Source organism: Peromyscus eremicus, chromosome 14 (assembly GCF_949786415.1).
Source record: "Peromyscus eremicus chromosome 14, PerEre_H2_v1, whole genome shotgun sequence".
NCBI classification, from domain to species: Eukaryota; Metazoa; Chordata; class Mammalia; order Rodentia; family Cricetidae; genus Peromyscus; species Peromyscus eremicus.
Window position 1 is genome coordinate 80,412,113 of NC_081430.1, and position 18,090 is coordinate 80,430,202.

The 18,090-nt window shown below is 45.4% G+C and overlaps 1 protein-coding gene across 3 annotated transcripts in view; it reads left to right on the forward strand.

The window, feature by feature from the left end:
* The window catches only part of Sipa1l1 (signal induced proliferation associated 1 like 1), a 111,960-nt gene that overhangs the window by 60,671 nt on the left and 33,199 nt on the right, over window positions 1-18,090 (forward strand). For all 3 annotated transcript variants that reach the window (XM_059279675.1, XM_059279676.1, XM_059279677.1), the window contains exon 10: window positions 14,260-14,406. In XM_059279675.1, the coding sequence (XP_059135658.1) occupies window positions 14,260-14,406 (147 nt within the window). The remainder of the gene's footprint in view (window positions 1-14,259; window positions 14,407-18,090) is intronic.

The following is an 18,090-nucleotide window of genomic DNA, read 5'->3' on the forward strand; positions in this document are numbered from 1 at the left end:
ACTGAAATGTCCTTGAGTGTCTTCCAAAGCATGGGAGCTTTCCCAACAGAGGATCCAGCTACCTGCAGTGGGATTTGTATGTGCTTTGCTCTTTAATTTCTGTGTGATTATCAACAGAAATCATCACCCTCTATGTAGTGGCCAATTGGATTAAAACTTAGATCACTTAGATCCTTGAGGTGACAATGACTGTATTATTTTCAACAGTTTTCATTGTTTGAGGCAACTTATAGAAGTAATGGAATGCAAGGTTTTGATTGGATATCTTTGTTTCTGTCATTTTATTTGAAAAGAATTTTGAGAGGAGAAATTCATCTTAGTTAGGATCCTATTACTGTGAAGAGACACTGTGACCACAGCAACCATTATAAAGGAAAACATTTAATTGAGGCTGGGTTACAATTCAGGGGTTTAGTCCATTATTGTCATGGTGGCATGCAGGCAGACATGGAGCCCAGGGCTCTACATCTGGATCAGCAGCAGGAAGAGAAAGCTACACTGGGCCTGGCTTGAGCTTCGGAAACCTCAAAGCCCACCCCCCAGTGACATACTTCCTCCAACAAGGCCATACTTCCTAATAGTGCCACTCCTTATTGGCCTTTGGGGGCCTTTTTCATTCAGATCCCTGCAAAACTCAAATAGTGCAGTAGATTTCCTGTGACTTAGGGAGGTAGAGGAAAGCACACGGGAAGAGCTAAGACAGTGATGTAACACTTAGGCAAACAAGCAAAGGGACAAGGATGGAGGTTCTGGAATGTGAGGAACTGAAAGTCATAGTAGACCCCCACAAAAACTGAGTCTGCCTTCCTTGGTGAGCAGCTGTGGCGTTTATCCATCATTCTGTGAACTGTACCACCTCAGACTGGAGCCTCAACCTCGTATTAAGCTGCATCAGGTTCTCAGATGTAAATAACAATTGGATCTAAAGTTTCAAGTCATTGTTCTGCAGATGATGAATGCCTTGGAGATGGTTTCTGTCTGCTACTTGCTAGAAGTTTCTTTTCTTCCCATTCACGGCCATTTTCTTCTCACACTGCTCATAATGCCCACACCCCTGATGTTTCTGTGGAAGCCTTTGGAGCTGGGGTGTTGTTTGTGGTGGGTAGAAGTGTTCCTGTGACAGAGCCTTCTCCTGCAAGGACAGGGTGCCATGGCCAGTGCCCCTAGTCATCAATCTACTTCAGGAGCACTTGAAAGTGGAGGCTTGTCTGTGGAGTCCTGCATTATAGTCTAGCTTTGAGTTTGTATAACATCATCATTTAGCTGTCCTGGGATCCTAAAGTACCCCACAGAAACGGTTTATAAAAGCACACACACAAAAAACTGGTCTCTTTCAAATCCTTCATTGGTTACTGACGATTTATGTCCAGTACCTTGCTGTTTATCCCAGTAAAGGGCTCCTCACCCATAGCCACTCCACCCTATCTGGACTCCTCCTGCTATCATTATCTTTGAGAAGGAAAAGCCTCCAAGAGATCTCTGAATAAATTCTTTGTTTTACTCACTCGAAAATTGGCTCTTCCTGAGGAGAGTGTTAATGTAATTCATGGTTTGGCTCCTGTTTTGAAAGATGAACCCGGGAAGTCATTGTTTAAAGGGCTCACTTTCTCCTGCCGGCCCCCTTTTCTTCTTCTGCAGAACAACCCAGAGGCTTTCACAGGTGGTCATTTGAGTCCTTTCCTTTCACAGTATTCCACATGATGAAATAGTAGAATGTGTTCTGATTCCATGTTGAATTGAATCTGCAGCAGAAGCTAAAACTTGTAAGAGTTCAGAAAGCTGACATGAGGAGGTAGAAGCACTATTTGTGGCTAATACTTCAGTGATGACTTAGTCTGGGTTCTATTGCTGTGACAAACACCATGACCAAGAGTAACTTGGGGATGAAAGGTTGATTTTATCTTAAAACTCTCAGGACACAGTTCATCCTGAGGGAAGTCAGCAGGAACCTGGAGGCAGGAGCTGAGGCAGAGGCCATGGAGGGGTGCTGCTTACTGGTTTGCTCCTCATGACTTGTTCGGCCTGCATTCTTACAGAACCCAGGACCATGAGCCCAGGGAGGTCTGAAGACCACAGGAGGGGCCTGTGCTTCTTTGGACTATAGGGGTGGAAGGGACAGAAGTGAGGCTATCATTGGTTTGGGGAATACTGAACCCTACTCACTGCCCTTTCTGTATCATGTATCATATTTAGTAGTGTTCTCTGAGAACCCTACTAAAATCCCAGATTCTAGGGTATCTTGTGAAATCTCACCCCTATATTTTCTGTCTATTAGAATGGTTGGATTGTCTCCACTTTGGAATGTATGGTAGTATTCTATTATAAACCATGGTTGTCAATTCCCAGGCTTTCACTTCAAGCCCCAACCCTCATGGCAGTTACATTTGGAGTGAGGTCATTTATGAATATGAGATGACCTTTAAGGAGTCATATGTAGTCTACACGAATGCTTTGATGCAGAACCTTGAGCTTGCTTTACAGTCATTTGGGTCTGTTCCTTCTGCCCCAGAAAGTTGTGCTTAGACCAACTGTGGAGAAACCAGTTCTCTTGAAGCAGAAGCCAGCAGCAATCTTCAATGTCCTTTCCTGCACGTCACAAGCCTGCTTGCCTTGCTTGGGTCCAGCACAGTCCTTTTTGGATAAAAATAGTCATTTACTACTTACAGAACCTATTTCATGGTTTGCAGAACCACAGACTCGAAGATAGTTCTTTAAATTTATGGGATGGATTATTTTCTTTTAATACTAAGGCCATAGTCTATGTAACAATAACATACATTGGTATTTGGGATTCTTAGCAAGAATTTTCAACTGGATAGGGCTCTTTGTACATTGTTGGGAGAAACCAGTGTGTTAGAGGCTATAGTTCATTTGCCATTTGAGGTCTGATCTGTTTGGTTTGAATGTGAGAATTTATGCTCCCCAGGTGTCCTTCTGATTACAGAATTTTATAGTGTTTGTGGAGTGTATCTGTTAACAGAGTAATATTTATTTAGCAGGAATAGGTAACATGAAACAACTGTGGTTTGGGCTTCAGGTTTATCTAGCATTTAAGGGTGGGACTGGAGTAAAAACAGCTCCTAGATTTGCTACATTGCTGAGTTTAAGCATATCAGGATCGGTCATAATTCTCTAGATCTGAGTTAATGTACTCAAAATCTAATCATTTCAAGGGCTTTGGATAAGTAGCAGTCATCTTAGTATGTGAACGAGTTTTTCATTCTGCTTGTTAATCTTACTGTCTGGATTCGCTCTCCTTGGGCCATGGATGTACTGACACCCTCTCCCTGGATCACGGTTGCTCGAGTAGACACAGGATCTTCGCATCGCAGAATGTGGAGCTTTCTTGGGGCTCCTCTGGCCAGGTCCGTGTTCCCACCCATGTTCTCACAGCCATGGGACACCATCAGACCTAGCTTATTAGCCAGCATTTGCCATCCCTCTTAAAAATGTTTCCATGTTGCTATGGTTGGGGGTGTGCCCCCCTAGGTCCACATGCAAAGGGTTGGTCCCCAGGTGCTACTGTTGGGAGGTACCATGAACCTTTAACGTGTGAGACCCAGTGAGCACAGCCTCAAGGACTGTGGTACTCCACCTGTTCCTGCTCCTTCTGTTTCGTGGTCTAGAGTGTGAGCATTCTCTCCAACTCGCACCCCTGCCATCCCATGCCGCACTCACAAGAGACTTAATAATGGGTTCAGTCCTACAATTTTGAACCCCCAAACTGTGAACTCGGAGCTTTTTCTTGTAAGTAGCCTGTTTGAGGTACTTTGTTGTAGTAATTGAAGCTAAGACTCCACTCATTTTCCTAAACCTGATTTATTTTGTTTTTAATCATTGGCCTTTTGCCCCCAATTCCTCCTCCCCCCATTTCTATAAGCCCACGCTGTGCAGCATCTTTACGTTGACATCCACTTCGGGGAGCTCAGTCATCACTGTATGCAGGAAGTCTCTAATGGAAGGGTTTTGTCTTGGCCTCCTTTTCAGTTTCCATATTCATACACCTCTCCGATTGCTGAAAGTCTGCACCCGTGTGTCCGCACCGGCACTCCATACTAAAGGTCCAGTCTGACTTACCCTTCACCCTGCCCCTCCCGTTTCCGCTTCCTCCTTCCCCATCATACCCACCTTGAGGAAGTATGGTATGGTTTGTCCTGTACTCCAGTACGACAGCCTGGCTAGGAGTCGTCCAATTTCCTTATGTTCTCACTTCTGCCCTCCTCCAGTAACCTGCTTCAAGATAACCCCATCTTCTCTTGAGTTCTCAGAAAAGATGGGGGGTGGGGAGTGGGGTAGAGCCAGGAGCTCCACAGCTTGCCTGTGGAAGTCAGAGAACAGTTTTGTAGAGTCTGTTTTCTCCTTCCACCTGAGAACCAAATTCGGGTTGTCAGGTTTGCGTCATAGGGCAGCAAACACCTTTACCCACTGACCGTCTCACCTGCCCTTCCACGTGGTTTTTGAGCTGGGGTCTCTCACTGACTCGGCTGTAGACGGGCTGGCCAGCAATCACTAGGGGTCCCCTGTCCCTGCACGTCCACCACCTCCAGGATCACCAGCACTCCCGGCCACACCTGACTGTTGCATGGTGGGGGATAGAGCTCAGGGCCTCATGCTTGGGAAGCAGGCACCTTACTGTTGGGCCAGCTCCGCAGCCCTTTATTTCTTCCTTTGTGTTTCAGCTTCTTCCTTCTTGGCTTGAGAACTCATGCTTTATGCTACTTTTTAAAAGTCTAAATTGTTGTCAGAAGCCTCCAGTTCTGACGAGCAGCCTCCTGCTGGCAGAGTCATGTGATAAAAATGAAGCTGTGCCTGGAGCCAAGCCTTTACTGACACTCAGGCTTCTGCACAGTCCTCAAGATGAAGTCAGCCTCTCCACCTTGGTTGGTGACACCCTGAAAGTCAGCTGGGCCTTGCTATGTCCCTCTCCCTGTCATACTCTCTCTTGCCCTCTGTCTCCCTCCTGCCTTCACTCCCACCTCTGACCTGTAAGTGACCCTGTTCCTTGGAAGTATCATGTCTCCTCAGTACACAGTCAGGCCCAGCCTGTTCCCTTCAGTTCCTCACAGCTTGGCTCCCATCCGTCTTCTGAAAAGTCACTTTGAAAACTTTTTTTTTCCTGTTTCTGCCTTAATTGCCCCCTTTAGGAATGTTGAGATCATCAGATTTGCTCACAGAATTTGTTATATTAACCTGTCTTGTTCGTCATGATAGTCTAAGAACCAACACACACCGAGACGTCTAATGGGTTCCTGGTGAATAACAGAATGTACACTAATTTGGAAGAAAACAAGAGGGTCTTTTTATAAAAAATCAGATGATAAAGAAAAATGCCAGTTGGTATGTTAAAACTATGGCATTAAGGCTGTGTTTGAATATAACTGCTTTGACTGTTTTTGTTCCATTTAGTAGACTTTTATTTTAAAATATATTCTGATAAAACTTGTCTAAGTTGACTCCATGTGACATACAAGTTCTTGATGACTCTCCTATGTGATTGAACCAGAATTCTGCTGTTGGGGTTGTCTTCAAGATAAAGTAGAAAAGCAGAGACCTGGGTGTGGCTCACCAGCACTGGATACAAGCTTCTCTCCCACACTGCTGCATGGGAGCTAGGGTGTGCTGGCACGTGCTGTGGAACTGGAGCTGATGTGATTTGAAGCTCCACATTCTTAGATGACATTCCAAAGATGGTTGCTATTCAAGCATTCAGAAAATGACATAGCGGCATGGGCTTGGCAAGCCTCCCAGCCCACTTTCCTGTATTCTCCAGAGTAGCCCAGGGAATAAGGGGCAGAGGCCCAGTGTGGTGCCAGGCCCAGGCTCCCGAACTGCCCAGAAGTCCTTCCTCCCTGCACAGCCACCTGTGTGGTGTCAGGCCCAGGCTCCTGAACTGCCCAGAAGTCCTTCCTCCCTGCACAGCCACCTGTGTTATCAGGTGTTCTGCTGTGCAAACTGGGCACTGTGGAGGTGTAGCTGGTGGATCTGTCCTCCACCTTACCTCAGTAACCATGTGTTGGGGCTAGTATGTTCCCAGGAATGATGTGTAGCCTTGACTGACAGGGTCATGGTCAATTCAGGTTGTCTGCTGTGCTGAAAACTAGTGGTCTGGGCACCAGCAGAAGTCATGGGAAATGCTGCAGAATCCATCTGGGCAAATTAAATGGGCCTAAAGGTGATGGGTTGGATTTGGGGAAGAACTGTCAGGTGGCATCCATCACGGAGCCTTTCCCATTGTGGCTTCCAGTGCCCCAGCCTAGCATGCCATCCTGGAGGGCAGCCACTGCTCCCTTACACATGTACATGGCCCTTCTGACTTCTATGACTGACCTGGCTTCCCATGTCAAATGCATTGTCTTCATCAAAGCTTCCTGTCCCCTGGTGCTCCCAACTAGATCTGACTGTTAGTCAGCCTCAGGGACCCTCGCCTCCCTTTCCACTCTCACGTCTTACCTGGGGATTGCCTAAGGTCTGTAGATGACCATTTGCACAACTTGTGTCTTTGCATGAGTCTTCTTGGTTAGTCCTCTCATTAGCCCAGTTGGTTGTGTTTAATCCTGTCTGTGGGTGAGGGCACATAGTGACAGAGAGAAGTTCTGCAAAGCCACAGCTGGTTAGTGGTGAAGCTGAGATTGGCATTGCCCTCTAACTCCAGCGCCTACTTCTCAGCCAGCATGCTGCATGAGTAAAACCCACTACCACTCAATAGAAATTAGCAAAATGAATTGGTGTTCATGTACTGAATGGGCTCCAGGCACATTCACTGGAGTTGAGGTCAGCTTCAGGCCCCTGTGCAGTTACACAGGCAGGCCCCACACTTAAACCAAGTCCATGCTCTGCTATTGTCTTTGGAATATGGTCTTTGGAAATTTGGAATACTGTTTGAGCAGGGGAACCTATGTTTTCATTATGTGCTGGGTCCCACAAGTTAAGTGACTGGTCCTGTCTACAGTTACTTTTGTTTTTCTTTTCCCTCCTCCGGGATCACCCTTAGATGTGAAATTGATTCTTGTCAAGAGGCCCCCATGGCGTGTGTCCAGCTGTGAATGCCCACAGCTGTGTCTGAGCGTTCTGTCTTGTTTGGAGTGAACCTTGTAGGAGGCCCATGCAAGCAAGATTTCCAGACCGTGGCTGAACAGCTCATGAGCTGAGGTTGGGGCCAGCAGTTGCTCTTCACAGAGCACACAGTAGGAAAGCATGAAAGAGGGTGGTGGGTTGCTTGACTGTGAGCACAGCCTGTGCAGAAGCTACTGGGTAGAAGAGTCATTTTATAACCTTGAATTACTTTAGAGAATTCTTTTTACATCATTCTGGAAGTCCTGGTTGGTATGTATACTGATGAGGACAGATAACTTGGTCCTCTTCCCTGAGTAGATAGCATTTTAATTGCTAAGTTGTGGCAAAATGCTGTGCTTAATTATGGACTCTGGTGTCTAATTTGTCAGTCACAGATGCTGTTTGAAACCCTCTCAGTTGTTTTTACCATCAGTCCATGCTTGCACTTGGGTGACAGAGGGCCTTGTCTCTGTGGATACAGCTAGGCAGTATTGTCACTTTGGAGTAAAAAAGAAGGAAATAGAAGTGTAATTAATCCTAAACACTCAGGAAACCATCGTACCACTAACTACTTAGGCATTGAGAAGTCCTTACTGATGGATTGGTAAATTGTAATTAGTCACTGTCTGGGACAGTAGGTCTTAAGAGTCACTATTGTGCACACTGACTGTAGGCCTGTGGTGATCCATGGGCAATGCTAGCATGGGTTATTATCTATCTGGGACTTAGGTTTGGTAGTTTTCTTCAGTAGAATTTTATCCTTTGAAAATTTCACACGCTGTGTATTTGATCATAGTCATCCCTTCCCTATCCCCATCTCCTCCCAGATCCTCCCCTTAAACTTCATGTCCTCTTTTTTAAATTTTTATTATTTTTAAAGAACCCGTTAAGTTCAGTTTGTGCTTCCAATAGACTTTGGGATGTGAAACTGTTGTTGGTTGTTTTGCTCTTTTGAGAGACCTCAATCCAGCTCCCAAATAAATCACTTGTGGAGGCTTATTCTTAATTATAAATGCCCAGCCTTAGCATGGCTTGTTTCTTGCCAGCTTTTCTTAACTTTAAATTATCCCATCTACCTTTTGCCTCTGGGCTTTTTCTTACTTCTGTATACCTTACTTTTACTCTTACTCTGTGGCTGGCTATGTGGCTGGGTGGCTGGCCCCTAGCATCCTGCTCTCCTTGTTCCCTTGTTCTTTTCTCCTTTCCTCTCAGATTTTTCCTTCTGTTTATTCTCTCTGCCTGCCAGCCCCACCTATCCTTTCTCCTGCCTCACGATTGGCTGTTCAATTCTTCATTAGACCATCGTGTTTTAGACAGGCAAGGTAACACAGCTTCACAGAGTTAAACCAATACAACATAAACAGAAATAACAGGCTTTAAAATAATATTATACAACATGAGACAATCCACTGGAGTGGTGCACCTACCAGGGACCACACCCTTGGAGAAAACTGACTTTCCCTCTCCCAGAAGCCAGCAGCTATCTATGTTTCCTCAGTGTCTTAGTTACTTTTCTTTTGCTGTGAAGAGCTACCATGATGAAGGCAACTTATAAAAGTAAGCATTTGATTAGGGATTGCTTACAGTTTCATCGTGGCAGACAGCATGACATCAAGGAGGGCAAGCATGGAACTGGAGTAGTAGCTGAGAGCTTACCTCTGATCCACAAGCGGGGGGAGGGGGGTTGAAGAGAGGAGAAAGAGAAGAGAGCACTACCTGGTAAAGGCTTGGGCTTTTGAAACCTCAGAGAATACTTACAGTGACACACCTCCTCCTACAAGGCCACCTAATCCTTACCAAACAGTTTCACTAACTGGGGACCAAGTATTTAGACATACGAGCCTGTGGGTGTTATTCTCATTCAAACCAGCACACTCGGTTAGGAGTAGGAGCTTATGAATTTCTCCCCCTCCATGCTAGAATGTTGACTGGCGTGATCTTGTGCAGGTCTTGTATAGGCAACACAGCTGCTGTCAGTTCATAAGTACAGCTATCCTGTTATGTCCAGAAGATACTGTTTCACTCTGTTCTGTTGCTGGAGAATTTCTCTCCAGCTCCCGCCACCAAGTCCCACCAGTCCCAGAGCCCAATTATAAAATAAACACACAGACTCTTACATTATTTAAACTGCTTGGCCATTAGCTCAGGCCTGTTATTGTCTAGCTCTTACTCTTATATTTAGCCCATTTCTATTAATCTTTACTTTGCCACATGGCTCATGGCTTACTGGTACCTTACATCTTCCTTGTCCTGATGGCGGATGGCAGTGTCTCTCTCCCAGCCTTCCACTTCCCAGAATTCTTTTCCTTGTCCCGCCTATACTTCCTGCCTAGCCAATGGCCAATCAGTGATTTATTTACTGACCAATCAGCAACACACTTGACATACAGACCATCCCACAGCACTGTTCCTCCTTCACCTCTGGCTCTTAGACTCTTTCTACCGCCTCTTCTGCAGTGGTCCTTGAGCCTTGAGGAAGGAGTTTGATATAGATGTCCCATTTGTGGCTGAACACTCCACAGTCACCTTTCTCTTCCCTTTGACCAGTTATGAGTTTCTGTGTTAACCACTGCCCACTGCACAGAGAAACTTCTCTGTTGATGTCTGAGAACTGCATTGATCTTTGGGTAGAGGAATAGGAATTTAGAGGGCAGTTTGATACTGTGTCCATTTAGCAAAATAATAGTAGGTTCAGCCCTAGGTCTTTGGCTAGATTATGGTACCAGGCATGTGTTTCTTCCTGTGGAACAGGCCTTAAATTCGGTCAGAAAGTGGTTGGTTACCGCAATAACATTTGCATTATTGCAGTTCACAGACTTTGTAGCTGGAATACTATTGATGGCTTTACCCCAGCAACCAGTGAGAGACCTTGTCTCTAAATATATATATATATGGGTAGTACTTGAGGAACAACACCCAATATTGTGCTCTGGACAGACGGACACAGACACACACACACACACACACACACACACACACACACACACACACACATGATAATTGTTTATTCTTCGTGAGATTATGGATTTCATATTAATTGAAAGGTAGTTAATCTTCATTCTCTAAACCAGTGTGATTATTAACATTCAGTATTTTGGGTTCCTTTAAACAGAACAAAGCAGGAAGAGCTGGATTATTTTAGAGGAGAAGGCTCCGATCTTATCCTAAGTTACTGGAGTAACAGTAACACAGCAGTTCCTACAACAGATGTGCTTAGGCCGTGAGGGCCCAGCACAGGTCAGGGAGGTAGGTCAGTGTGCGGAGAGCCTGGGAGAAGAGCCTTCTACCTTTTCAGAGCGCCGCTTGGGAGTGCCAGGGAGTACCCAGGACAACGCCCAGCAACAGCTAGCCTCTCACTCGGCAGAGCTGGACTGCCGGCACCCAGACAGTCACACCTTCTGCTCCTGAACAGGTCTCTTAGACATTGGCGTGATGGCACCAGAGTCATAGTATTGAAAACAGCAGAGTTGTACATCACAAGGTTAAAGCTGATTCTAAATTTTCTTTGTCCAGCGTTCATGTATTTGGAGACATAAACACACGGAGGTGGCTTTCCTTCAGCTGCTCTGTGTGTGTCCTCTGTGTGTGAACAGTCAGAAAACAAAGCCACCATTGAGTTACATACATGCAGAAGAGAGGTGGAATGAACGCCAGCCTTCTGAAAAGGCTGTTTCTTCTTTTTCTTTTTCTTTTTTTTTTCATTTTGGGCTAACTCCAGTAACCAAATAGAATTTTCTGATACATTTGCCAAGTAAAAGAGCTAATGTTGAGAATGAGATTCAAGTGTTTTAGTTTAATGTATGTTTTGGAGAACAGGCTACATAAAGCAAGTTCTAAAGCCAAAGATAAAAATTCTATCTTAGCTTTGCCTAAGGAGCCATGTGAGTTAGCGTGCCCCTCAGTATGACTCAGCTGCCTAGCTGTCGCACTGGCCCTCACTGGCTCATGACCCACTGCCACCCTGGTTCTCCCATTTTCTTCTGTAACATGTCTTCCTCTGCAGTGACGGGATCAAAGCTGTACAGAATGAAACCATCTGGTCTGTCTGTCAGGTGCACTTGGAAGGCAGATTCCGGGGGAAGAAAGGCAAATGGCGTCAGGCTCCTTTGGATCTGTGCTGTTCCCTAATTCTTACTCAGTTTTCTTGTTTGCAACTTTCCCTTTCCCCTTCCTCCTCCATTCCAGCCCTGGTTATATCTGAGTGGATTATGAGACATCTGAGAGAAATCCTAGGAGAACACAGTATAGGAACATCTATTTCTTGGTACCCAGCTATGTCTTGATCATTCTTTTATCAAAACACAGTCCTAGGGTGGTTAAGAGCACTGGGTGCTCTTTCAGAGGACCTAATTTGGCTCCCAGCACCCACATGGTGGCTCACAATTGTCTGTAACTCCAGTTCCAGGGGATCTGGCACCCTCTTCTAACCTCTATGGGTGCTGCATGCTCAAGGCGCACAGACATACATGCAGGCAAAACACTCATACACATAAAATAAAATAAAGGTGAATCTAAAAACAAAAAAAGTACCCCAGATAGGGTTGAACTAAGTTCCTCTAATCACTAAGCACACAGCTGCCTGCAGACACACCCTGGACCCTAACATGAAGGTCTGTGTGGTGTACCAGAACGGGTGATGACAGAGGCAGATGCCACGGGGGCACAAGTCTTACTCTTGAAGTGGTGGAACACAGAGCAAGTGTCTGAGGGACCCCTGTGAGGACAGTGCTTTCACGCTGTGTATGTATGAAAAACCCTGTGGTGATGAGACGCTGACACCCACCAGGAGCATGGCTTGAGATGGTGGTGGAAACTGCTTAGAGGTGACCTGGCCTGGCTTCCCATCACAGTCCCCAGACACTAGTCTTCTTGTCCTAGTTCACACTTAGATCAGCATCCTCAGTAGATCTCTCCTCCATCTGTGACAGTAATGACTTTCTGCTGTAATATTAGCCCTGTGACTCCATCCCTGTTTCAGCAGTTAAGAAAGCATACTGATTTGGTTATAATTGCTTTTAGCAAATTACAAATTTTAAAAGCCAACACTTTTCAGCCACTCTAGGTCTTCCATAAGTAAGAACCCCTGGCTGGGGCAAGAGTGAGGGGTGGGTAGTAGCTCAGTGATTAATAGTATTTGCTGCTCTTACAAAAGACATAGATTCAGTGGCACACAACCTTTGTAACTCTTAGTTCCAGGAATCCAACATCCTCTTCTGACCTCTGCAGGTACCAGGTATATAAGTGGTTTACCAGTGTTCTAAAGCCAAAATAGTTATACACGTACAATAAAGATAGTAAGGTTCCGCCCTGTGCCATCAAGACAGTGTCGTAGGGAGACAGATAAACACAAGACTGTGGTATGCTCTGAAGGTACACAGAATAGGTACTATGGGGTGTGAAGAGGTTCTGCTCTGTGCATTCAGATGTAATACTGGAAGAGAGGAAGGCATTCTAGATAGACAGCAGATGAGTGAAGGCGTGAGTATGGTGGTACTCTGCATCCTGGCCCACAATCAACCTAATCAGAGCCCAGGACACGGGGACGTGGAGGTGAGAGTGGAATCAGGTCAGATGATTCGGGCCTTGAAGACGGTGGCAGGGTTGGTTTTGGTCTTTGGAGAAGCTCTAGCGGTAGGTTGACATGGCAGAAGAGCGTTGCTAGGAGCTGTTGGAGGGATGGCATGGATGGAGCCTGGAAGTCAGAGACTGTTTGGGTGAAAGAGGTCAGAGGGCAGGCATGTGGAGCCCGGATGTATTTTCAAGACCAGTACCCAGGGTGCTAGGACACAGTCTTTGTGTAGTACGCTAGTGTACGGCATAATTAGGCCAGTTGAATCTGGAAGATCAGAGAGAGAAAGGGAAACATGGTTCCAAGATGCTTAGCTTGATAAAACAAATAGAGGAGGACCATTCCGTTTGTGGCCCAGGGAGAAGACTGTTCCTTTTGAAGAGGCTTGATTTGCATTAGGAGAGGATTAAGGAGCCGCATCTAGAAGACAGCCCGAGAGAACTCAGATGTGCCTTGTAGATAAGTTCAAGTTAGACTCCTAGCAGCTGTCCTGACAGTGTCTCCACTAGAAAAGGATCTTGTTATGGTTCTGTTAGCCCTTCTGCCACCTGCTGAGCGAAGCTCCTTCCCCATCTGGAGACTCACTGTAGGAATGGTTTATTCCATCAGCCAGGTTCTGGCCCAGGGTTTCCACTCTGCTTGGAACTGAATGGCTTTACATTAGAAGTCTGTTGACCATGCCAAACCCACACAGACTGTTTCATTAGTAGAAGGAATCCCTGCCTTCTCTGTGGACAGCAGCTCACACAAAGTGCTGTAGGCTTAGCCAAGAAACCCGGCCTGTTGTGACCTGGGATGAATGACTTAGAACCCACTTCCTCGGCCAGCCCATGGAACCAGTCCACCCTACTGGGGGAGTCCAGACATCTGCAGGCGTTCACTTTTGAAATAAAGTCGCTTTGTTACAAGCCTGGTCACAGTTGTCAGCATACACACAGATATCCCTGTGGCTGCCCTGTTGCCTACAGGAGTAGAGAAGGTTGAGGGAGAATCTGTCTGTCCTGCCCACAGAGTTCAGCCTCTGCCTAGATAGTCAGTTGACCAATATGCCAGGGCCAAGACACAACACATCGTTACTGTGAAAATCCTGCAGATGCAATTCTAGGAAGGTTTTTTTTCCCTGTGGAAATTCTTAGTGTAATGCTACTATCAGCCAAAATTATAAAAACTAATTGTCAGAGCCTGAAGATTGCAAACTTTGAGTAATGAGATAGGAAAACAAAGAGGCACATGAAGAATGTGCTCTTGCAGTGGCCATGGGGAGGGCGGTGTGACAAACTGCAATTAACTGCTGGCTAATTGTCACTGGGGTTCACTTATCCTCTGCTCTGCCACCCTGGACACTGCATAGCATTTCACCTGATTGAATCCTGGCAGCTTTTGGAAGCACTTGTGTTTTCTAGGTCTTTCCCCCTATAATGTTTTAGGGGTTCCACACCCTTCGAGGCAGTTTTCCCGCTGTTCCCTCAGGAGTGGTGTTAGCAGGAGGTTTCTGTTGTGGGCTTCCAGCTGGTTTCATTTCCACTATCTCCATGAGGCTGCTGCCTTTGTGGTGTTCATATGATATCCTCTGCCATGCACTGCTTTGGGGTTTTCTCTCTGGGTTGTTGACTTCGTATTTTGCTTCACACTTGCAGGCTGTCTCCTGGTTCGGACATCTATGTGACAGTCTCATCCATGGCCTTGGCAAGATCCCAGTGCCGTAACTCCCCCAGCAACCTGTCTTCATCCAGTGAGACTGGCTCTGGGGGTGGCACCTACAGACAAAAATCCATGCCCGAAGGGTAAGTATGCCATTTGTCCCCCTTGGAGAGTGGTCCATGGTCAGTGTTCTTCTCCGTGCTCAGATATGGAAAATGATACCCATTCAGACAGGCCTCATAAAGCTCTTCTCTGTGTTCAGACATGGAAAAAGATACCCATTCAGACAGGCCTCGTAAAGCTCCACGCAACCAGCAGAGAAGATGTCCCAAGGGCTAGGTCAAACCACTTCCGAATAAGATGATTAGTCTATAATCGATGCAGCCGTGAGGTCAAATAGCATCAGTTTCTTCATCACACATATCATTTAGTATCACTGGAATATTTCCTCCAAACTGAACTCGGCAGAACATTGCTTGCACTGGAGTTCATATTGCTGCTGATACAGAGAAAATGATAACCACACCCTAAGCTGAAAATTGTCTTGTAAGGTGCCTGAGTTTTGTTGATTTGTTTTTTGTTGTTACATCACACATCAAGTGTGTCTCCAATGAGGCCCTCTAAAATGAGGCGAAGTGTGAGATTCAGCTTTTGTCTAAATCCTAGCTCGACGCCCTAGAAAACAGAACAAAACTTTCAAGTAAAAGGTGGAGGGGCACTGCACCCAATTCTGAAAGCCACTGGAATGCCTGAAGCTTGGAAGTAATGGGCACGGAAGCACAGCATAGCACACACAAGCTGCCTCTGTCCAGAATAAGAACCAAACTGCGTGTTCTCTGGTGGACCTGAGAAAGAACGTGAACCATTCAAAAGACAAATGGTTCTAGTCTACATTTTCCCAAAGACTGATTAACAGATGGGCACTTGATTTGATTACTTTCCTGAGATTTCACCATGTCAGAAATTAGCAAGGTGCTGATAATACCCTCATAGTGGGTGTTTTTTCATTATGACTAGTATTCTGGTTTTATTTATTTATTTGTTTTTTTCTTTTTTTGGTTTTTCAAGACAGGGTTTCTCTATGTAGCTTTGCGCCTTTCCTAGAACTCACTTGGTAGTCCAGGCTGGCCTCGAACTCACAGAGATCTGCCTGGCTCTGCCTCCTGAGTGCTGGGATTAAAGGCGTGCGCCACCACCGCCCGGCTTTATTTTATTTTAATTAAGATTTGTTTGTGTGTGCATACATGTTCTACTTGCATGTATGTATGTGTACTATGTTTATGCCTTTTGCCCTTAGAGGTCAGAACAGGGCATTGGATTCCCTGGAACTAGAGTTATGGATGGTTGTGAGCTGCCATGTGGGTGCTGGGAACCAAACTCAGGTCCTCTGGAAGAGCAGCCAGTGCTGTTAACCACTGAGTCATCCTCCAGTTCTTCTGTTGTTTTTCCTAACCATTGAATATGAATATTTGTTGGTGATGCTAAATGTTTATATTAACAGAAGGTAGGTGATAAAACACTCTAGAACTCTCCTTCTCCACCCTCTTGTCTCCCCAGTGGCCTGTTTGAAGTGCACATATCTTACTGTAATTGCTTCAGTGATGACTAGAAAATAATTTTAGCTCTTCTTGTCAGTCCCTGCAGAGGGATTGTGAGTCACTTATGTTCTGCACCACAAGCCCAACTAATTATTTCCTATTTAAATTAGACTTTAAATGGTATGATTTGCCTTCGCAATGAAGTCAGCATACCTTCATCATTATAGCACTAAAATGTAAATGAGCTAACAATTAAAAAGGTGGGGTTTTTTTCCTGTCTGTGATATACTCTAAATGTGTATCAACAAAGCAAGTGGAGATATTAGTGTTGTAGTTGATGCTACAAACCATGAGCCCCATGTCCTTGGTGCTCCATTTTTGTTAACAAAGTAGTGATTATTTCTTGGGGCATGCAGTAGCTAACCTGTACCCTAGATGGTATTGAGGGGTTTGCGACCTTTTGTGAGCTCACCTTGGATTGCTGATGATACCGCATAATTTCTTTTGCACCTGGGCATGATCTTTTAAAAAATAATAATAATAATGAAGTGTTGCTATTTTGATGTTTGTTTGTTTTTGTTTTGTTTTTCAAAACATGGTTTCTTTGGGTAGCCCTGGCTGGCCTCAAACTCGGGGATCTGCCTGTCTCTCCCTTCCAAGTGCTAGGTTAAAGGCATGATCACTACACTGGTGTGTCTCCTGTTGCCCATGAATGAAGTTTGATCCTGAAGTTACCCTAACCCAGTAAGAGCAGCTGTGTCCAAGTCGATAGTGAAGTGTTAGTGCTCTGCTGGGCACCTGTTAGTGTTAGGCCTGTGTGACGTCATAGCAGTAACCACCATAGAGTGGCTCTCCGTGGACAGTGTGCCATGCTGATGTCCCCCCTCACTTCAGGGGGCCTTGTTTCTGCACCTGGGTGCTGTGAGCCTGTTCGTTCTTCGGTCCTAGGACATTGAGACTATCCTCATCAGTTGAGAGGTGAAACTGAGTAGGGAGATCCGTAGCACCTCTGCTATTTGGTAGGGGAGAAAAGACACCATTCAAACTTCAGATGGGAATCAGAGGTAATGAAAAAGCAACTCAGTTTAAAGACTGTGGGCCAGGGGTGGAGCTCAGTGGTAGAGCTTTTGCTAACAAGTACAAGGCCCTGGATTCAATCCCTAGCAAAGCCAGACGACAACAATAAACAAACGCAGTATCAAGGCTATTCTCCCGTCTTAGAAATGCATTTTGATGCCATCCGTGAGAGCTTTTTTCTAGTTGTCCCTAGTGAGGGATTATACTTGTCTGTGATGGCAGCTAGGAGCAAGTGCCAGCCCATTGTAAGGAAGTTTCTTTGAGAGGTGCCAGCCTCCTGTAAGAAGTAGGCAGCTTGGGTGGCTGCATGCCTAGTCACTGAGTGTGACCTGTGTGAGCCAAGTAATCACTTTAAACTGCTTTCAGATACCACCGGTGGCTCTGACACCAAGTGTCTCTCCAATGAGGCCCTCTAAAGTGAGGCGAAGTGTGAGATTCAACTTTTGTCTAAATCCCTCAAGGACAAGATGTTTGTCTTGGGTTCTTTGACACACATTGCATATGTAAGAAGAGAAATGCTTCTCAAGGCAAAACTTAAAAGTGTCTTAGTAGTTACTTAAATGGACATAGAAAATGGTTCTCCTTTAAATTCAGAGATGGAGAAAGTTACCTTTTGGTTTCTTCTGCTAAAAAAAAGGAAAGCGAGATTGGAATCCATGTCTAACTGGCATCCTTACCCTATTTGGAAAAGCCTTCCTTTAGTGTACATTTAGTACGGGGCTGAAAGGTTGGTGTGAGTGTTCTCACTACTTAGGAGAAAGAAAGCAGATTTGTGAATCTCCTCCTTCCCTGATATTTTTATAAATCAAGGTTTTTCTCGCTTGGACTGCATCCATATAGAAGATGGTTTTTCACAGAAAGCCTTACAAAGGGGCTTCTAACCAAGAACCATTTGCCACAGCAAATGGGAAGATAATTTCTTAAATGTTTGACAGCAGCAAATATTTTTGTATCCTTCTATAATTTCCAAGTCTTTTGCCTAGATTTTGCTACCTATAGCTCTATAATGGAATTGCCATGCTGTGTGTAAAGAGAAGGAGACAGAGTTCAGGGGTTTTGTTTAGTTCTACTGGGTCACCAGTTTCAACTCCACTCCATGTTTTCTCACTCCCAGGGTCCCACCCTTCCCAATATAGCTCTTGCAGGTCCTGGTCACATGTCAGTCATCACAGGCAAAGCACAGGCATCAGTTGATACAGAACCTATAGAGGG